The sequence below is a fragment of the Orbicella faveolata genome, unplaced genomic scaffold, assembly GCF_042242905.1.
Source record: "Orbicella faveolata isolate gen_17 unplaced genomic scaffold, um_ofav_v1 contig_37, whole genome shotgun sequence".
In the NCBI taxonomy this organism is placed as follows: domain Eukaryota; kingdom Metazoa; phylum Cnidaria; class Anthozoa; order Scleractinia; family Merulinidae; genus Orbicella; species Orbicella faveolata.
In genome coordinates, this window is record NW_028301566.1 from 2,772,372 (window position 1) to 2,795,000 (window position 22,629).

General features: G+C 39.8%; 1 protein-coding gene across 2 annotated transcripts; it reads right to left on the reverse strand.

Moving 5' to 3' along the window:
* Window positions 1–1,411: 1,411 nt before the first annotated feature.
* Window positions 1,412–22,628, reverse strand: LOC110053207 (uncharacterized). 2 transcript variants are annotated; one of them, XM_089275693.1, is made up of 18 exons: window positions 22,554–22,628; window positions 21,908–21,982; window positions 21,671–21,742; window positions 20,169–20,243; window positions 19,116–19,187; window positions 18,095–18,160; window positions 17,014–17,085; window positions 16,231–16,302; window positions 14,891–14,962; window positions 14,609–14,680; window positions 14,220–14,291; window positions 10,495–10,566; window positions 9,397–9,468; window positions 8,181–8,237; window positions 5,836–6,035; window positions 5,333–5,452; window positions 3,001–4,566; window positions 1,412–2,537 (listed from the first exon to the last, which is right to left on the reverse strand). In XM_089275693.1, the coding sequence occupies exons 1-18, from the start codon at window positions 22,622–22,624 to the stop codon at window positions 2,377–2,379; spliced, it is 3,039 nt and encodes a 1,012-aa protein (XP_089131819.1). In that variant the 5' UTR covers window positions 22,625–22,628; the 3' UTR covers window positions 1,412–2,376. The 2 variants fall into 2 exon arrangements, with proteins under 2 accessions (XP_089131819.1, XP_089131820.1); XM_089275694.1 differs by lacking the exons at window positions 14,891–14,962; window positions 18,095–18,160; window positions 19,116–19,187; ... (2 more) ...; window positions 21,908–21,982; window positions 22,554–22,628 and having other exon boundaries at window positions 17,014–17,079.
* Between the last annotated feature and the right edge of the window lies 1 nt (window position 22,629).

Consider the following 22,629-nt stretch of genomic DNA (forward strand, 5'->3'; position numbering starts at 1 on the left):
TGCACCACTTCTTGGTTTCTTTGGGTCGCAGTCCCCAATGCACGGCGTGTAACTGTTGCATTTGGAGAACCCGAGGTTGCTGTGGGATCCGGGACGAACTGTATGCCAGAAAACGTTAGAAGTGGAGTGTGCTGCATCACGCTTCTCGATATTATGCTGCCCAAGGGTTTCTGAGACTGCAGTCGCGACGGCTTTGCTAATAGAGGCGATCAACCCGGGAGTAAACTTTGTAGTCGCATTTGGTGGCGTCTGGTCCTGCTGAGCCTTTACACGTCAGCGGCTGGCTTGTTGCCTGTCTTTTACGGGGTGGCATTCTGTGTTCTAATGTTGCAGATGAAGAATGTTTGACTTAATCGAGTGGAAACAGGCGCTATGGTGGCTATGCCTCTCGACATTTTACCGGTTAAAGTGGGATATCTAATTGACACGGCAGCTCTAACCATAATGGCTCGTGAAAAAAACTGCCGTACATGCGAGTAACGGCAGGTGTATCAAATACAGCGGTATTATACATGAATGGCGCGGAGAAATATCTCTCACTAATGCCACCGCGTGGCCATCGACGGTTTCATCACAGAAATCATTGGATCCCAGCTCAAGAACGACCACTTCAGGAGCGTAATCCCAAATCGAGTGTAAATCATAGCGCATCATTTTATCAACTGTGCGACCTCCAATTCCCAGCATCGACACAACGCATCGCTGCGCCAAATCGAAATTCAGAGCGAATTGGTTGTTCCCTCCTGATTTAAGTCGAATAAAATGTTTTAGCCTCCTGACCAAGGGGGTACAAAACTGAGAACCCGAGGATTGGCAGTGGCAACGCCGGGCGAGGCCATGTAATCAATAATATAGCAAAATAGGTGATACTTAACTTGCTGAAGCAGAAAAGTGTAGTTGGTTTCGCCTTCAATGCTTAAGAAGAGGACGATGAATATACCAGCTACGCCTTATAACGAAGAGTTACATTGCAAGATCGTGTTACTATCACCTGACCGGAGGCCTGACCGTTCTGAACAGATTCATTGACCACAGGGAGCATAAAATCATTTACAGTGAAACCTGTATTAAGCGGACACCGTTGGGACCCTCACTAGTGTCGGCTTAATACAAGGTGTCCGCTCTAAGCAGGTTCTAATATATTGTGCCATGATAGTTAATTATTAACCCTTTTGTAACTAAGTGTAATAAATTGTAAGATCAAAGATTGCTCACAGCACAATGTCCAGTCAGTCAATGCATCAATCTGGAATAGCTTAAAAACGATTACGCTGAACAATGTTAAAGAGTCTGAGCTGAGCTTTCAGAAGTAAAAAGCCCTTAAAGTATCCGCTATTGCAGGTTTTGTACAAGAAAATGGCTTAATATTGGTGTCCGCGTCCGCTTAACAGAGGTGTCCGCTGAATGCAGGTTTATTTGTGTTTCGAAGCTTTATTCACTCAGCTAACGGTAGAAGACTAAACTAACGATTCAAAATACATAATTCATATGCACGGCAGAAAGTCCGCTGACAATTACAGCTACAGAAATTTACATATCGTAACAATTTTACAGTAAATGTAGGAAGAAAATTTTTGGACTCAAGCTGGTGTCCACTTAATAGAGGGTGTCCGCTTAAAATGGGGTCCGCTTAATACAGGTCTTACTTTATTTGCCAAATAAATAGATCGTTTTCACTGTCACGCAATAAAAAAATAAATCGAAAACCATCCAGTGGAAAAAGCTATGAAATCATGATGTTATAGAAGATAACTAAATAAACCACTTCTCCAAGTTTTAGGCCTGTGCGTTTCCCCAAACTTCAGATGTTCGTCGAAATGTTTCGCAGATATTTACAGAGCCCAGTATGAAAACGCCATGTTGGTGTACCTCCGTGGTACACCAATATGGCGGCCAGAAAATAGTGTAAACATCTGGAACTTACTTTGGCTATCTAGGCGACTGATTATCAGTATTGATCAAGCAAGCATTTACATAAGCACTTTTCCTAATGCTGTAACTTCTAAAAAGGCTCAAAATCATGGGATAAGTATATATTTTTCGACAAACTCGATCAAAGCCTTGTGTCACGTACCTCCATAACCCTGAAATTCAAAATGCTCTGGATTCCAAACGAAGCACGCTATTGAGCTGTAAAATTGTAAAAAGATATAAATATACCGCCTGTTGTGCCTGATGAGGATAAAAACTTTGGTGGCCCTTTAGTTTTGGATTTTAGAAAGTGATGACGCCACGTGAAAACGATCTATATCCTTTTAGGTGCAACGTTTAGCTAACCTGTCAACAAACAAAAACAACAAAACAAAACAAAAGCCTACATTTCAATATTATGAAGAGTTATGCAAACGGCCATTATAAAGGCTTCTACACATAGCTCTAGTCCATAACGATCAGTTCCTCGTCTTCTGGTGGAAGAAGATAGTAAGTGTTTCCTCTGTGACGATCTTCAAGACATCTGCGACAGATTAGGTGGAAACATCGCACTGGGCAGGAACATAATGCGCACCAGTTTGCCCTCAGATAAAGCAATCCCTCTGCTGATGAGATAAAAGAATGAGACGAGACGAAATTAGTCTCGTGTTTTCAATGAAGAGGGTCGATTATTCCTCCCCTTAATGTTCCTTTACGCTACCGCGCCTTCTCGTTATTTGGTACCTCCAATTCACGACAGACGTTTTAAGATGATTGTCCTTGATACAATGGAACCGCGGCCTACGGCCACGCAGTTCATGCGGCCACCACGTTATTTCAAAGGTCAACTAATTCTGGCCCAAACAAAAGCTCGGTAAGTGAATTTTTTTTATTTAAAGAACTCTTTTGATACGGCCACTCTGTTAACTGTACACACCGCACCACTGACATTATTTCACACCCTCTTCTAGTGGTTTAGTACTTAGTTAAACAACGATGAGCTTATATCATATTTTATCAAATTCAATTATTATATTTAAACTTAGTGAACTTTATTTAATTTTTTTTTGTGCTGCAGGAAATACTCACCTACGGACCATATTAACACGGCACCATTGAGAAAAACAAAGACTAGATTGATAAACATAGAGTTGTTTTCTCCTTGATTCCTGCTGACGTCAGGTTGTGAATAGATTGCGCCGAAGCATACGTTGAAGAATATTGTCCAAAGCGCGAACGTTTGGAGTCGATCTTCAAATTTTCCTTTCATTGGTCGAAAGATGGTGAACGCAATTCCAGAACAACCGGCTGTGATCAAGGTAAAACCAATCCGGGAAAGGCTGTCGGACTCAAACAGAGGGATACATGCGATTAACACAAGCTTTCGGTACATCTCCACAATCTCCCAAAACCACCGGCCCTCTTCATAATTTTCGAAAAACACTCTGAAACCAAAAGCCATTTCGTCTCTCTCAGGATCACACTTATGGTACTTGTAAATGGGAAACAGTAGCAACAACGGAAAGACAGCAGGATATAGGGCAAAGACAGCTGCAATGAGCCAGAAGTTATCGTGTAGAGTGGTAAAACACTGGATGGAGTAATCAGCCTTCAGAAGAGAAATACATTCGCTTCCATCTTTGTCGAAGCAAACGTTCACACAATTTCCAGGCAAGGGCAGAATGTCAATAATCTTCTTACTTGTGACTGGGTATGACATAAGGAGAAAAAACAAAATATTTCGATAGCACGACTTCTTCAACCTTGAGATTTTCTTCTTTTTTTCGGAGTCTTCGGAGAATTCTTCCGAGGATTGTTGGGAGGATTCTTCGGAGATAGAAATCTCCAGTTTGTTGATGTGTCGCGTTTTCAGAACGAGATAGAGCATTATCAGGGAAACGACCAAGGCATTAATAAAAATGGCTAAAATAAACTGTATGAATGGGTTCAGTCGAAGGAAAGGATTAATGCAGCTCAGTGGTGCAAACTGCAAAATGTTTCCTTCAACAAACTTCAACCATTTTTCCATGGAGATGAGGATTACAGGCCAGTGGACCCCAACCAAAGCCGAGAAAATGCCAGCAACAACTTGATAAAATCCAATCACGATCTTGCAGCAGGACATGATGACATCTGCCACAGTACGAGTATTATTGCTTCTTGTGCGTTTGGAGTCTCCCCAGAGAATCATTACAAACAGCAAAGCGAAGAACGCAATCACTGCAACACATGAACTGACTGTAGCAATCATGCTTGGACATTCCAGACATCTGTTAAATCGGAAGAAGTGATTGTAAGTACAAGTTGCACATAAGGTACCTTGGTATCCGACCTCACACGCTGAGCCAATTCCACCGTTGCAGGACCCTGGATAGGGGCATTTCAGCGGCTTGGGCAATGGGCCATGAAATATCGAGAAATTGTTATTGTATTCGGGTCCAATAGTGTGAATATTTACAACGAATTTCGTGTAATTGTCCATCGTCGTTTTGTTGCTCCACTTCCAGAAATAATCTGGTGCCAGTATTGCTGTATCGTTTTTACAGGTAAGGCCATAATCTGGGCAGGACGTGCAGGGCCCAAAACGATCCAGGCGGTAGAAATTATAAAGACAACTGCATGCACGATAGCCAGCGGTCTCGTTAGATCGGGTACCTATTTAATATGTAAGAATTGTAATCATTAATTGAGATACAAACTGATGAGTTATCTATCTTTGGGTACACACAAGTTAGTGTGGCTCAGCTTCTCGGCATCGTAAATATTGTAATCGCTAACGTTCTCGCAAAGCGCAACATTTCGCTCGTTTGGAAACTTGCACCATGTGCCCACCTCTGAACTGCTTTTGTTGCCTGCTACTGATAAGGCGCAATAAGGTGTTGACACACGCTGTTATTTATTGTACGGAGTGCTGCTCGCTCTGTCGCATGATACGTCTGTTGGTCCAATTTCCTTGGAGTTAACGTCAGTATTCCTCAGTGATAACTTCAGTGGTATAGACAAACTCGAAATTGGCCTATACTGTGGGAGACCAGAGAATTCCTCCCATCATAAGAATAAACTTCTTCGTTTAAAAAGACTAATAGTACCCCTCAGAGCTGAATGTTGGAGTGAAAAGCTAATAAATGAACGCAAGAAAATTATCCGATGCTGAAACTATATCAGTGAGGGAAAGAGAGCAAATATCTAGCAAAAACGGGAAGTGTCACAGGTGTTTTGTCCTAGGCAGTAGATTCATAGGTTCTGTAGGTTCAGAGATGAGTGATGCACGTACTTACGTACCGTAATTTACTCGAAGAACGCAGAGAGCACGACTTCAAATAACGATTTAACCACGCTTTTTTTTTTAACCGGATTCCGCTGGTAATAACTTGTTTCAATATCTTTATTATAAGTATTTTTATTCAGCATGATCACTTACCATACGGGCATGCACGGCAGTCGGTTGCGCTTCTTCCAGGATGATCCGTCTCTGGAACGTAAGTGCCCGTGCTGCAATTCTTGCAGTCAACTTGCCCCATTTCATCCTGATAAAAGCCTCCTGAAAAAAAAAGTGATAGTCGTTTAAATTTTGATTGAGGACTAGCACTTAATCAGTCAAAGAGTTTTTATTATTGAACGTTACACATGCATACCACCACAGACACAAGGCTTGGGACTTGCTGGAAAAATAAATGTAGGCCACGTCAGATGCTGAAAGTTCAACTGATCCAAGTATGATGGTTCACTCGACGTTTTCGTGCATATTTCATCAGGTTATGCTTTTTATTTTTGAGACTTTCGAAAGTTTATTCAGAAACATTTTCATGCTTGTTCTTTCAAAGAGGGGCACGGGGTGAAATAAGTTAGTCTGACGCTATCATTTATTAGGCTACTCGCGTATTTGTGTTCGTGGCGCCATTTTTCGACATAGAACGCAGTTACCTGCTGGACATTTCAAACAAGAAGCTTTTCGGTTGCTATAGGTACCAGGCATGCAAAAGCTGCAGTCAGAGCATTTATCGTGAGGTTTGGGAATGGATCCGCATTTAGTACATATGAAGCCTGAATTAAGAAGACTATCTGGATAATCAGCTTGCTGATCGTACAGGCGTATATGGAAAGACGCCGACGGAGCACACTCCCTGAGGAAAAGAAAAGAAACATCTTAAGATATTTCAAACACTTCAAGAAAATCTCAAAAAAAAAAGAACTGGTTTGATGTACTGTAATTTGAAAGTTTAACAACAGAGGCGGTATTGTTTTCAAAGAAAATGACAGAATTATCAGAGACCAGAATGAAGTGGCTTTAACGCTTACTGATTACCAGTGCGGAAGAGATAAACTATTATAACACAGCCGAACGCAGGAATGACGGGCGCATCTCACTAAAGTAAAACTAATCAGATTAAGATGAAAGAGATCATTTCTGTTGAGGCTTATCCTCAAAAAGTGTTCCTTTACTTTTTAGTCCGTTTCATCCGACGTTGTTCTTGTAGCCCAGAATGCTGCTGCGCGCCTCGTCGTTCGTGTTCGATTACCATGTGCTTTATCGCTTTAAGGTCATTCTCCAGTGTTGCATTGCTCATCCCTACTGCGCATAATTTCACGCGTGATTAGCGCGTGCGCATTAAGAAATGGCGACCTTTTCTTTACGGCTGGACCTCGCCATAGAGGAAAATCGTCATTTTCTCGCAAACGAGTATGGTGAACTATCATTTTTTTGTTGTTTTGAATTGAGTAATAAATTTCTCTGTGTAAAATATGGACCGATTGTTAGTGCAGAACAAAAAACAATCGTCAGAATTGTGAATTTAGCAAGCAATCGTGACTAGAGTCATGGTGCTATTATAAGGATTTATTGGGTATAAACAAGGTGCTGTTGCTCCTAAACGAACATGAGTACCCCTTATTTTTATTTCAAAAATTAAGTTCCTATAATATAAACAATCAATTGGCGAAGTTTCACAAAAATCTCAGTGGAGGTTCTATTTCAGTAGAATGACCTTAACCTCGGTGGTCTAATCATGTGGTTTTTACGGCAATGCAACCTTCACGGCCAGTGAACCTAAGATGAGATGTCGTGTGCAGTAAACATGGCTCGACCTGGGCGACTCGAAGGAAAAGATTTGTTTTTAGACCTTTGCGTAGTGAAATCCAAATCCTTACTGTCGCCTAATTAAACAATGTTAAAAATAACAACGAACATAGCCGTGGGTCACGATCAGCCGGTGAAATACTACAGTGATGGAAAGAGGGCTAAATAACTCCAGTCTATAAGAAAGACTTTAATGTGACGAAGAGTAACTAGGCCATTGATGTTTCCCTCCTCTCGGCTCTTCAAGGTTTTTGAAACATTTGTCCACTCCAGAATTAGCCCCACCTTCAAAGATACAAACATACTGAACCTGCCTAGAATCAATACCACTATTTACGGCCTATAAGTCCTGGATACACCTGGCACTTGAATTTCGGCGGAATTTCATCCCATTTTGTTAACAACGGTACACAGTTTTAAGAACTACATCAAACAACCAGACTTTGTAAATGTGATATAAGTTAAAGCAAAATTAAAAATATAAAACAAACAGCGGTGGTAAACGTTTTAAAAACATATATTTTATGAACTTGACGTTTCGTTTGCTAGTCAACATACATTTTCAAAAGAACATGTATGTTGACTAGCATACGAAACGTCAAGTTCATGAAATGCATGTTTTCAAAATGTTTATCACCGCTGTTTGATTTATATTTTTAATCAAGCTACGATGGCCGAAGACCACGAGTTTATATATAAAGCATTATTCCGTTATAGTGGCAGCATAATTATAACGTCGGCCCGCTTCCCAAAACCTTTAGCCTATTTATGACCAAAATCTGCCATTTTCCCTACCCTATTTCTAACCAAGCCTGACCAAAAATTCGATACCCAATTTATGGCCGTTGACGGGCTTTTTTGATGGTCTTATCGATGATGATCAAAAAGTAGTTTCTTCTAACAAACATACTTATTTCAAGACCAGATTGCAAAAGCCATACCCTGTTACTAACCAAAATAGCCAAAATCCATAACTTATTTATGACAAAAACGGCTGAAAAATCACACCCTTTGGGGTCGCACAGACCTATATAGCCCATATAAGGAAGTAGCCCCTCCCCCCGGGGGGGACGGTACATGGCGAATGTCTGAGTTACTCATATAGTTAATTTAAAAAAAACAGTAAGGTATGCGAAAACTGAGTAAACATTGACAAATTAATTTTGTGTTTATTATTTTGTTTGCTACTTACATAAAAGCAGTGTATATCCCTGGAGGAATCTCCTGGAGGTTCTTACATGATATAGCCCTGCAATTTAACACGTAATGTCGTTTGAGCTGTACAGCGAGCAATACTTGGCCGTCGCCGAACGTCGCACAGGGAACGTCGCGATACCCTTGAGGATTTAAGTTATAAGAGAAGAACACCATATAAATTTTCAATGACCATTAGGGAGCTTAAGAAAACCACGACGGCAAGGGCAAGGGCAACGACAAAAGGTTTAACGAAGAGAACAATGGCTGTGCATGTGCGTTATAATTCTTGGTACATTTCTTTGCCGTCCTCTGCGAAACAACAACGTAAAATGACCAAATTTCGCGTTGTCTGGAGAACGTGAACCACGAAGGCTATTTTTAAATTTTTAATTTGAATTTATCGATGATAGTTTCGCGATAGTTTTGACAATGATAAACAAAGTTAATGACTCTAGAGTATCGCGAGGTTCCTAGGTAGGATATATAACCATTTTTTAATCGACGTTGTCCTCGGCGTCGCCGTCGTGGTTTCTTAAGCTCCCTAATAACATGAGGTGGGAGGTGGCCTGACTGTTAGTGCGCTCGACTCCGGAGCTAGCGGTCCGGGTTTGAGCCCTGGCCGGGGACATTGTGATGTGTCCTTGGGCAAGACACTGTACTCTCACGGTGCCTCTCTCCACCCAGGTGTATAAATGGGTACCGGTCAATTTAATGCTGGGGGGTAACCCTGCGATGGACTAGCATTCCATCCAGGGGGGAGTAGAAATACTCCTAGTCGCTTCATGCTACTGAAAGCGGGATAAGCTCTGGCCTGATGGACCACTTGGCTCGTATGCAGACTTTACCATTTTTAATGACACGAAGTTAAGTGTTTACTAAAAGGCATTAAGTTCTTGAACCATGCACAACAGCACTGAAAGCCTTATTAATTTCAATTTTCTCCCCGACGGTATTTATCGCGTGCGAGAACTGTCTACAGAGCACAAGGACATTCACAACACAACAATACAAATGAATGAATAAATAAATAGTATGCAAGTTTATCTACAATCCTCAAGTCTTCAGTGTACGATGTAGGCATTTTTAGAAACAATAGTAAAAATCAGTTAAAAAAGACCAAACTGAATAAAGAGAAGCTTCCGATTAGAAAAATAATAACTTGATTGTATTGTACATTGCATGGAATTTACTTTTGTAATTTCTGTACTTACAAGGTAATATTAGATGCCTTTTCGTCAAATATTTTTACCGGTAGAAATTGTAGAGGATTGTCAAAGAGTGTCCTGAAAATAAAACATCAATTAGTGTAGCTAGTCTAGCGTAACAAGCTTACTGAATACACAGATTGTATTATAGCGCTACGACAATAAACACAATTGTACATTTCGTCGAGCTGTCGTAAGGACAAAGCAACAGTCCTTACAATGCTATCAGTTCAATTTTCCCCGATATTATGCATGTGTTTCTAGATGTTGCTTGTTTTTATTGATATCGCCTTTTGACTACCATTTGTAGAAGGCGCAAATACTTCTTAACTCTTAATAATGCAACAATATTTTAATTCGAGGCTAGAAAATATCTCGATTTACTCCAAATGTCAGTTCTGCCTTACTGGAGAAAAGACTCAAATAATAACTTAAAAATAAAACAAATACGAGATAAAAATTCGACTATCCATTTTTCAGACAGAGTGCTGTGAATTTCAGATCTGGTAAAACTCCTTTCTTATATTTGGGAATTATAATTAACTGATGCAAGAGTATAAAGAGAAGTCATTTTGTATCCTTAATAGGCCCTTTGTAGCTGGGGTCACGTGACCACATTTTTTCTTAAAAAAATTCCTATTATGGGCTATAACTTAAAGAATGCCAGAAATGGAAAGAGCATACTGAAAATACCAAAATGGCCAAGTTTGAGGTCCTCGTCTATAAAGAATGAGATTTTACGACGGTCTGAAGTTTTAAAAAATAAGAAGATTTGTATGGAAAAAGTTGCTGGAGAGCAAGGCCTTGCTCTCCAGCAACAACTTCTATACAAATCCTCTAAATTGTCTGAAAATTCAAACTGTCGTATAAACTTATTCTTTAATGCAAGGGACCTCAAACTTGGCCATTCTAGTATTTTTAATATGCTCTTTCCATTTCTGGCATTCTTTAAGTTATAGCCCTTAATAAAAATTTTTAAAAGAAAAAATGTGGTCACGTGACCCCAGCTGCAAAGAGCCTATTGAATTCCTAACAAGAAGGGTAATTGAAAATTATATCGATTCAGTGATTACACTCATGCTGCCAGTTGGGTAATAAACTTACAATCTTTGAAGGCTACGGAGGCCACGAAAGGCGTTACCATCAATATGTTTGATTCGGTTTCCATGAAGGAACCTATAAACGAAACAAATTCAAACCAAGCAAACAGCTAGAAACAATTGGAACATGCAGGGAGCTGGAAATGGCTGTTTTGTAACATTTCATATATTCCTGAGACAGAAGTAATCTTCAATGTAAAGATTACTCTGAAAATAACTCATTGTGGAAACTACAGTCACCGACAGCGGTCCTTTTTAAGACTGTTCCATGCAGCCCAGATGATCACGCCAGACGAACTACTATTATTCGCAGTCCTAAGTACTTTTATGAAATCGTTTTTAGTTAGCTGATATTTCAATTGTCTGTTAGGCTCAGTTTAGACAATACAACGTTTTCACATTAGCCAAAATTGTAGCAACTCTACAGCACAAATCCTTTCGTGTAAATTAAACCAAGAACTGGGCGATGAATGACGTGGATACGTATGAGACCAAAATGTCGAAACATTTTAAAACATTTTGAGACCCTACGACAATTGTAGCCACAACCATATTCAGTGATGAAAGTTGTATGGGATTTACGCTTGACATGCTGGGAAAAATCAGTGAGGGCTTTACTGGAGTATCGTCTAAATCGAGCCTAAGAAGACCAAGCAATACTGTAGACACCTAACAATCTCTGAATGTAAGCAATGTCGACGCAGTTTAAAAGACAAACGGGGGATAATTAGGGAAACACAAATGAAAGCTAATTTATAGATCAATATAAATTAAAGTTAATGTGATAACCATAGACCCGCCAGACAGAATAACCCAGTTCACTTCCTGTCATGGGTCATTTCCTGTCATGGGTCATTTCCCAATGGTCTGGCTCCCCCAATCATGTGTAAGCCGTCACATGTACAGTATATCCTAATAATGTCACTCTTAGCCTAGCAGAACAAAAGTTTAAGCGCCTCTTCAGCACAGAACACAAATGCTTTTCACCTCTCGGTACCCTGGGAGATCATCACCCGCGAAAGAGGATTATCACCTCTCACCCACTAACCAGGGGGATTAACAACCGCTAGAGAGGATTATCACTTCTCCCTCACTACCCTGGGGGATTATCACCCCCCTAGAGAGGACTATCTCCTCTCACTCACTATCCTGGGGGATTATATCCTCCTAAAAAGGATTATCACCTCTCACTCACTACCCTGGTAGATTATCACCCCCTAGAGTGGATTATTACCTCTCAATCACTACCTTAGGGGATTATCACCCGCTAGAGAGGATTATCACCTCTTACTCACTACCCTGGGGGATTAACAGCCGCTAGAGAGGATTATCACTTCTCCCTCACTATCCTGGGGGATTATCACCCCCCTAGAGAGGATTATCTCCTGTCACTCACTAACCTTGGGGGATTATATCCTCCTAAAAAGGATTATCACCACTCACTCACTACCCTGGTAGATTATTACCCCCTAGAGTGGATTATTACCTCTCAATCACTACCTTGGGAGATTATCACCCGCTAGGGAGGATTATCACCTCTCACTCGCTACCCTGGGAGATTATCACCCCCTAGAGGATTATCACTTCTCAATCACAACCTTGGGGGATTACCACCCTTTAGAGAGGATTATCACCTCTCACTCACTACCCTGGGGAATTATCACCCGGTAGAGAGAATTATCACCTCTCACACACTACCCTGAGGGATTATCACCCCCTAGAGAGGATTATCAGCTCTCACTTACTACCCTTAGGGATTATCACCTGCTAGAGAGGATTTTTACCTCTCACTCATTACCCTGGCGGATTATCACCCAATAGAGAGGATTATCAGCTCTCACTTACTACCCTGGGGGATTATCACCTGCTACAGGGGATTATCACCTCTTACTCATTACCCTGGGGGATTATCACCCCCTAGAAAGTATTATGACTTCTAACTCACTACCTTGAGGGATTATCACCCGCTAGATATGATTGTCACCTTTCACTCACTACCCTGAGTGACTATCACTCCCTAGAGAGGATTATCACCTCTCACTCACTACACTGGGGAATTATCACCCGTTAGAGAGAATTATCACCCCTCACTCACTACTCTTGGGGATTATCACCTGCTAGAGAGGATAATCACCTCTTACTCACTACCCTGGGGGATTGTCACCCACTAGAGAGGATTATCACCTGTCACTCACTACCCAGGGGGATTATTACCCCTTAGAGAGGATTATTACCTCTCACTCACTACCTCGGGGGATTATCACCCGCTAGAGAGGATTATCACCTCTTACTTACCACCCTTGAGGATTTTCACCCCCTAGAGAGGATTATCACCGCTCACTCAGTACCCTGGGAGATTATCACCCGCTAGAGAGTATTATCACCTCTCACTCACTACCCTTGGGGATTATAACCCGCTAGAGAGAGTTATCACCTCTCACTTACTACCCTGAGGGTTTATCACTCCCTAGAGAGGATTGTCACCTCTCACTTACTACCCTTAGGGATTGTCACCGGCTAGAGAGGATTGTTGCCTCTCACTCACAACTCTGGAGGATTATTACCCCTTAGAGCGGATTATCACCTCTCAATCACTACCCTGGGGGATTATCACCCGCTAGAGAGGATTATTACCTCTCACTCACTAACTTGTGGGTTTATCACCGACTAGAGAGGATTATGACCTTTCACTTACTACCCTGATCGGTTATGACCCGCCAGGGAGTACTATCACCTCTCACTCACCACCCTAGGGGATTATCACCCGCTAGAGAGAAATATCACCACTCGCTCACTACCCTGGGGGATTATCACCCGCTAGAGAGGATTATCACCTCTCACTCACTACCCTGGGGATTATCACCTCCTGGAAAGGATTTTCACCTCTCACTCACTACCCTTGAGGATTATCACCCCCCTAGGGAGGAGGGAGGAGTATCATCTTTCAATCACTAACCTCGGGAATTATCACCCCTTGGAGAGGATTATCACCTCTTACTCACTACCCTGGGGTATCATCACCCCTTAGAAAGGATTATTACCTCTCACTCTCTACCCTGGGGGCTTACCATCCGCTAGAGAAGATTATCACCTCGCACCAACTACCCTGGGGGATTATCACCCCCATAGAGAGGATTATCATCTCTCACTTACTACCCTGGAGAATTATCACCCGCTAGAGAGGATTATCACCCTTCACTCATTACCGTGGGGGAATATCACCCGCTAGAATGGATTATCACCTTTTACTCACTATTCTGGGGGATTATTACCCGCTAGAGAGGTTTATTACCTCTCACCTACTACCCTGGGAGATTATAACCCCCTAGAGGAGATAATCACTTCTTATGCAATTCTCTGGGGTATTATTACGTCCTAGAGAGGATTATTAATTCTCATGCATTTCCCTGGGAAATCATCGTCCCCCAGAGAGGGGTGTTAGCATTCTCAAAGTACCCTTGGGGATATTTCACCCCAGGAAAAAGTGACCTACTGTCCCTTTTTAGAGTACTTTATCTCTTACCCTTTTTTCCCCACAATCATTCAGGTTCAGTTGTGTGCTTATATAGTATAGTAAGGGTTATGGGTTGGGAACAGTAGAGGATGTAAATGTAACATTATACAGCTTCTTCCTCCCATTCACATTACTTTGCTCTACAAACGTTGCATATGCGTTCAAACTTTAGAATGGATCGAGACGTTGCCTGCATCATGCTTCAGATTACTTACAGGAGCTCTAACAACGGGGAACCAGCGAAAGTGTCTTCAGGGATTATGGACAGATTGTTGTTTACTATCATCCTACGAGATAAGCAAGAGACAGAAATATAAAAACAACAACAAAAAAAAGTCTTCTTACTACAGTGCTTCTAGCATAAAGCAACGGAGTGATACATTACTATTTCCGCGGTATGAATACAAACATACACACAGACAAACACAGACAGAAAGAAAGACAGACAGACAGACATCGACTTTATTTTAGTATCAAGGTGAGTGATCACTTCCTTTGATCACTTGGCTTGAAGAATCCAAACGGTAAAAGAATTCATAAAAATTGCATAGTACCTACCAAGTTAACTGTTAAGTACAAATTGACAAAATTAATAGTCACTTACAACATCTGTAGATTCTTGAGCCCAGCAAACGTATTATTGTTGATTGCTGAGATGAAATTAAAGCTGAGCATCCTTGAGGAGAAATAAAACACTGCATTACTTACTTTTCCCCAACTGTCCTGCAACCTAAATTGTATTGGCTCCTTAGCTGCAATGTCTGTATCATGAATTCTAAAAGAAAATGAAACTTTCCATATTTTTTACTTTTATATCCTCATCTCTGATCAATCTCTCTGGAATTCATTGCAAACAAACCAGAAAATCAAAATTTATTTCACTTACAACTGCGTTAAATCCTTGCAAGGAGAAAATGCATTATCTGGTATGGAAGTAAGTCTATTGATAGACAAATCCCTAAAAATGAAATTAATTAAGATGAGGCTTAAAAAAAGTAATATTACAGAAGAGAAATTGAAAGCTTTGCAGATTAAAATATTTGTTGCAGTTTACTTGAAAATCGATAATGAATGGAAAGTACTCAGCGATTATGAGGGTGGACTGAACTAAGTCTGGCATAATTCAGAAATCACCTGTTTTCAGACTTCCTGTTTGTAGTTTAAAGCTGCAAGGGTTTTGTTGGCTAAGAATAGATATTCAGGTTCGTTTGCACTTATACCAAGTGTTTTCTTTCATCTGATGCCCATGATTCACCGTTTTGAATTATTGACATTGTTTTGTAAAGTGTTCTCACATTCATTCGCGAGGCAAAAGGCAGTTATGTAATGTTCAGGAAGTGTACGCTTCTAGGTTTATTTTTGTATCAAACTACCAAGGTCTTGGAACTGCCTTCTTCTTGAGTCAGTTCAGTCTTGCAGTTCACTAGGTTTTAAGAAGGCTGTAATGAGTGTAGCTAGATCAATTAGGATTACAAATTACAAGTCTATGTTGTTTTAAGTTTCGAAAACCCTTGGAAAAGGATCAAGAAACCATATTGTTTGTGTTTTGTACTTTAGCTTTTCAGTCGTTTGTCCTCTATTCTGTGACGAATTGTGGCACGTTATTGTAAATTAAGTCGCTGATCAGCAGCTAATTTGAGAATGTTAAGATAAAAGTTACTCTAAGAGCAACTAGTTTCCTCCTGGATGTCGAAACGTCAGTCACCAACAACAATAGCCCTTTTCAGAACTAAACTAACCTACACAATCACACTAGGTAATGTAAGGTGAGGTAAGGTAATTTTATTTTAAGTCGTAAACGTAGGGAGTGGTTGCCAATCTCCCGAGCCAGGGGCTCATGACAAAAACGCACGACTATTTACAAAAACAATGCTACTTAAAATTAATAAATTCACTAAGATAAATCCAGATTTAGGAGATAAAATATTCCTAAGAGCAACTAAACCTTATATTAAAAATTTGAGTTAGAAAATACAGTTCATACACCGGCACCCTGCAAACTCAACACCACTCAAACGAGAACGAAATTGTGCCAAAGTGGTCGAGGGTTTGGTGATAGCTTGTAACTGGTTCCACACGTGGGCAATCTTATACAGAAATGAGTTGCAAGGGTGTTATATGGCGGCTGTACAACATTTAAGCCACTACCTCGTAAATTGATTGACTAGTTAATAGTTAACCTATTTTAACTAGATTGACTATTTAAATATTTGTTGTTAAACTTACAAAGAGTGCGTCACAGGTATGTTTTGAAAGAGACTGACTGGTAATTCTTCGATCTGATTGGCTAACATATTTCTGAAAAATACGTGATGAAATAGCAGACTAAGTAAATAATAAGTAAACGGTTAGATACAATAAGTTCATCAAGAATGGATGAACTTATCCATCAATGCTTCCATGGAACAGTTAAATATTTAAATATTTCAATTGTATGAGTAATATATAATGGTAATTGAACTGAGTTGAGGGTCATTTGGTCTGAAATCATACGCACGATTTCCAAATTGAACGAGGCCGCAGCATATGATCGAGTGGTCTGAAATCGCATGATTTCAGACCAAAAATGAACCACACAAAGTTCAATGTCCACTTTATCACATCCATTATGAAATCACACAATTTTATTGCATACATGTAAATTAAGGATTCTGGCCAGTTCCAATATTTTATAGATACAGTAGCCAGGCTCACGTTGGAGCACAAGCGCGCGCGAAATCGAGCGGCGAAGCCGCGAGGCGAGAAAATGAACCTCTCCACCAGACTCCTCACCACCGGATCGTTTTCCTTTTCGCCGGTCGCGCGCGTGACTCAAAGGTGAGCCTGCTCGTAGGCCAGAAAGGCTGTTACCTCTCATTTTGTGAGCTAAACAGATATTTGGATAAATCGCTGCTGAGAGCCAATCAGTTTGCAAGTGTCACCAGCGATTTCCAAATAGACGTAATAAATACATAAAATGTTAAATAGTTTCAGTGGGAGAGTAATAAAAAAGCGTTTGATTTTTCTTACATTTGAAACACTTGAATTATCGAAGATTTACTGAGCAGAGATATATCCCTGATTTGATTATATTCCATTCGACTGAAAGAGAGAAAAATATATTTATTTACGTTGAAGAAATGAAATCACCTTTGGTGAAGAGATTTAATTAAATAACTGATGTTACGCCTTCTTCATAAGAGTAAAATAGATGTAAATTAAATGTTTGTTTCCACGTAAGACATTAGGAATTTTCGGTTTGAGGATGTGTTAGTAAAATTGATTAACACGTTTTAAAATGGCCCCAATAAGTTGTGGTACTAACAGTAGCCTTGAAACATCTTTATTTCTTGGGAATTTACGTGGAGCTTCGGGCATGCACCATTGGAAGTAATGTTTCCATAAAGGGACTTTTACTTAACTTCAAATAATTTAAATTATCCCAATATACAGATGGCATTACGTGCTTTGTTAGAGATAATCTGTTTTAAAAGCTAAATCTATCTACTTAGGGTTTTAGCTGAACAGGTCCAAGACGGAGGCATTATGGTTAGGTTCAACCAAGAACATAACCTATGCGACTTTTAGGCACATGCCGGCCTGAGAGGATTATGGGACAGCACTCAGTATTTACTTTGTAACAAATTTCCAGAATATTTCTTGTAGCAAGAACTAAGAATTTAAGATAGTATAACAGCGCTTTAACGTGTTGTCCTCCAGATACTTGACGATGCATAGGGAAATTAATGTAGTAAAATTCCTGGCATTCTATAATAGACCCTTCTTTTTCATTGTTAAGGAGATTTTTTCTGGAGCCACAAGAACCATAAGTTTAAAAAAGACAACAATGATCGGTGAAAGAAAAGAAAGGAGGATTAGGTATGGCCCGATGTCTATGTATTCAACAATTCGCTCAAAGTCATTTAGGTTAAGAGGCTATCCTGAAGGTGTATGTGGAAATACCCATCGCTTGATTATCTAAGAGACGTTGAAGAGGATCATATTATCGAGTAATAGTCGTGCAATCAGACAATAATTCAGTGGGGGATAAAATGATAACCCATTAAACAACAGAGAACGTGGCATAAATTCTTAATTAATTTTAACTCACAGATTTGTCATTGTTGCAGGTCCAGTCAAATCCGGGAGAGTTGTCAGCTTGTTATGACACAGTCGCCTGCAATAAAAATAGTACAGAACACAATGCTGCCGCAGATGAGGAATTGTGAAATTATAGGTAACCCAGCTATGTGTTAATTTCTAGCATTTGCGTTTTGTCGTGTGTTCCAATGAAGTATAATTACTGTACTTTAACTTCAATTTATAAACATTTAAGGTATCATGGTAGGTGGATTGACAGTGTTCGGAAATCGCGCTATTACGCTGGCGCTTTCAAAGAAAACCCCATCAACCTGTTCATTTTCTGAAAACTTAATAGTTATAGAATACAATCATATTTTTGAAATTTTCTAAAAAGTTATTGTCGCATTGATATAAAAAGAGATACCCAGAAATACTTTCGCTTAAACTGGTTCGCCTAAGTGCGTGAATTATCGGTGCTTTTTCGAAGGAGGTATCCTGGAACATAACTGCCGATTTTCAGTCAATTCCGTAGCACGACGCGCACCGAAACGATCTAACACATCGTAATTCACATTATACGTGACAACTGGCGGTGAATTCTAATAAGGGGTGTCAACGCGCTGTAAGGAGTTAATGAGATTCAAAAGTAATTTTTCTCTTTATCTTGAAAAGTAAAAAAAGCCTTTATCCCCATTCCTTTTGCAAAATATTTATCTCAGTCTTCTCAATTTGAACGAAAAAAAAAAAAAAAAAAAATGTACTTTTAGCATTTTTCGTAGAAATTCACCTATCATGATACTTTAATACCAAACCGCGTCAAAGGGGTCAAGCTTTGTCATTTGAAAAAATTGTCTACATAATCAGCAAGGTTTTAATCAAAACGAGTGGCCCGGATATATTACTGATGCAGTTGCTGTGCAAAGCAAAAATTGCTTTAAAAAAGCGGTTGAAAAGCTAACGAAAGAAGAAAAGTTTTAACACTATACATGTATGTTAGGCCGTTCAAGTTTTCGCGAGCGTCAGCCATTTGTTTAAAAGACGACACTTACAAATCAGTGAGTCGACTTAAACGGCGAAATGTTCCATCAGCTATTGTTTTTAGCTCATTGTAATGAAGAAACCTGTAAGACATTTGAAAAAACCTTAAGTCAAAAAAAGTTTTTAAAATTGTTTTTGAACAATAAACTAGTCAGCAACACTCTGCGAAATGAAATGGTAAACATTGTTTTTACTTCAACGTATTTACACTAAACGCCTGTATTTAAGCCATACTAACGGCTATTTCGAAAAACACCAACCACAAAAGTTTGGCCGGTTTCACGAAAAGAGGTGAAATGTGTTTATTCATCGCCTGATGTTTTTGTTGGGGGGTTGGGGGAAGGGGGGAGGCCGCGGTGGGGCTGTCTTAGTGCATGTTTCTTAAAGTCCTTGTAGAAGTCTACGATAGTTAGACGATACACGTCAGAGAATAAACACGTCTTGCAACTTCAGTTTCCGGAGTGATGCTCACTAGTTTAGTATTTTAAATACCATAAAAGTGGAAAAAGGTCTGTGGAGCCGGTTATGAAAACAAATCATTTAACTTCATTTCAATAAGCTAGCAAAGCAACCTAACCATTACCAAAAACTTCATCAGGTTAACTGCAAATAGGTTTCCAATTATCTCTCATTACGAAACATCTATAATCATAGGAAAATATTTGTACACAAATTGGATGTTATCATGAGTTACAATATAAGCAATTACCGGGAAGAAATGTAATAACTACCTGGAAATTCATAGAATTACACAGAGGCTAAAGCGGCAAGCATAAAAAGCCACTTTGAATACCACCTGTACTCTTCGGTGGATCCTAGCCGACAGGTTTGTCCGTCTGCATTTTGAGAGATGATCTTGACAGTTTGCCTGCACCCTTTTTTAGTCCCGGTCAAGGGAAATAAGTAGCAAAAGTCGGTAAGAGTAAAAGATCTTGGCCAAGAACACAACTCGGTGATCGTGGTGACCGGTTCATATTCTATTGTGCTAAGCATTGGCCCCCCATCCCGCCGCCACCCCCAAGTTTAACTAAATTAACAAAAAACATCGTAAAATGAGAACTTACAAACTAAGGAGACCCTCAGATGGCCCTTCAAAGGTACCTGGTTCTATATGCGACAGCATGTTTGAGAAAAGGTCGCTGCAAGGTATGAGTGAGGAAGGCAATCAACAACCAAGGATTTTTTTTTCAAACGCTAACCAGACTATTACAGTCGAACCTCTATTAAGCGACAACCTATTGAGCCGCCCCTTAGTTATCCTTTGAGCCCTAAATTGCCGGGTCTTTTTTCAGTTTAATTAATAGACCCTCTATACCCATGTATGATATACCATTTGAAAGCCATTGATCTTTGTATCAGTCCAAAAAATCGCATCAACACCCACTAAGGAAGTGGTAGCTTTGACAAACGATATTTTGAAAGCAGAAAACGAAAAAGTTAAAAAAAAGTAACAAATCTTGATGAATATTTTGCTCCGAAAATTTCGAAATCATCAAAATCGGCCAGATTTGATCCGAATTGGGACGTCACAAGCACATAATTGCTCTACCGTGGCGAAAGGGTCAAATGGCCAGTTATCAAAGTCCTGAAATTGTTATCAGTAAAGTATTGTAAATAAAACCCCGATTAAGCGGCCACCTGTAATAAGCGGCCGCGGCCACCCTTTGGTCGTCCTGATAAGGGTTTGTCTAATGTCTTTAACCCTTAAAACAGCCACCCAAAATTTAATACACCTATATTAATGTTTTGGAAAAGGCAACAGCAAATAAGAGTCCGCCGATAGAAGATGACGAGTGATAGAAACATCAAAACACACGTTTATCATGATTGTCTTGAAATGACTCCATGTTCACTAAGAAATTAACCCAAGGGTGAAAAATATTCAAGGTACACCAACCCCGGCAACCAAAATGAAAACCTCTGAATGGCTAAGAATGTTTTAAAACTACAAACTTTCGACTGCCTAAACTACAGTCTTTAAGGAAAAAAAAAGGATGAAAGCGGCGTTAAACATCTGAATCTGACGTGATAAATAAGAACAATAGGAGAAATTTTTGTTACGAAGAGTGCTTTTTTGTCCTTGGAGAGGAAAGAGTCTTTGTCCGTATTGGGAGTCGCCATGGTGTGCCAAGGTTCCAAAATTACTTTATGATTCAAAAATCGCCTTTGCCGATGAGAGGGACGTTACTAAAGTCAATGACATGGGATCATACATGATTTGCAAACCTGGAGCCTTTGGCCGCTCTTTTAACGTTCGTTTTATGTTCTTTTTTCCTCGTAAAAACAGGTCTACCAGTTTCACAGACATAATTCAAGGAACAGTTGGCACAGAGAATTTTATTATAACATGACGTTTCGGCGTCATATCTTGTCGCCATTATTAAATGCAGATTGTTCAGTACAGATATATACTAGCTTAGGAGTTAAGGAGTCAACGAAACGTCATGTTATAGCATTAATTTTTTAAAAATGTTTTTCCATATCTTCTTAATTCAATACTCCAAGCAGAATTATTTTGCTTTAATCGACCTAGACTGAGAAAGAAGTATATTGGAGTTAAACTTACATTTCCTTCAATTTGTTCATCGCTCTGAAGCTTCTAGTCTCAATGTGCTGGAGACCACATGTGGCCATGTATCTAACAAAATAATCAACATGTTGAAAGAAGATAGTTTTAATAAGTGTCCTTTACAAGACGTCACGGGCTACAAACACTAAAGTGATGAAATTTATGGCGAGGAACAACATCTCCCCAGAAAAATAATAAAAAAAATCAAAGAGTTATTATGTACATAGAACTTACAAATGAACCATCTTATGAAATCCAGCAAAAGTGTCTGAAGTTAAATTAGGTCCAATTGGATTTCCTGATATATCTCTGTAGAGGAAACCACAGGTACAGTAAACTCAACTTAGTGGTACAATAATCACAGCTAATGCCAATTAACCCTCGTTTGTGCTTCAGGATATTTTGAAATCTAAAAGCTATTTCACCAAAAGCTTTCAATTTTGTGTCAGGTGTTGAGACCGAACTTGTGGAGTATGAAAATATAGCCAGCAGGGAGAGTGCTGTGGTGAGAGTACACGCCTCCCACCAATATGGCCCGGGTTCAATTCAGGCTTGGTGCCATATGTGGGCTGAGTTTGTTGTTGGTTCTCGCCTTGTTGCGAGGGTTTTTCTCCGGGTTCTCCAGTTTTCCTCCCTCCACAAAACAAACACCTGCAAATTCCAATTCGACCAGCTTAAAGGACCTGCATGAAACCAGCTAAGGTTGATGTGGCTTCCTCTCTAATTATTGTAATTTATTTATTTCATTTCCTTATGATCGACGTTGACAAGCGTGACCAATGATGTTGCCCCAGCAGGTGGGGAATAACCAATATACCTTCCAAAAGACATGTTGTTAGATAGTTTTATTTCCGTTCTTTCAGGGATACAGCATACTTACAAGAAGTTGATGTCTTTTGACGCTTTAAGAATAATTTTTAAATCAGTCAACGATATCCTGTTGTCTTGCATTTCGC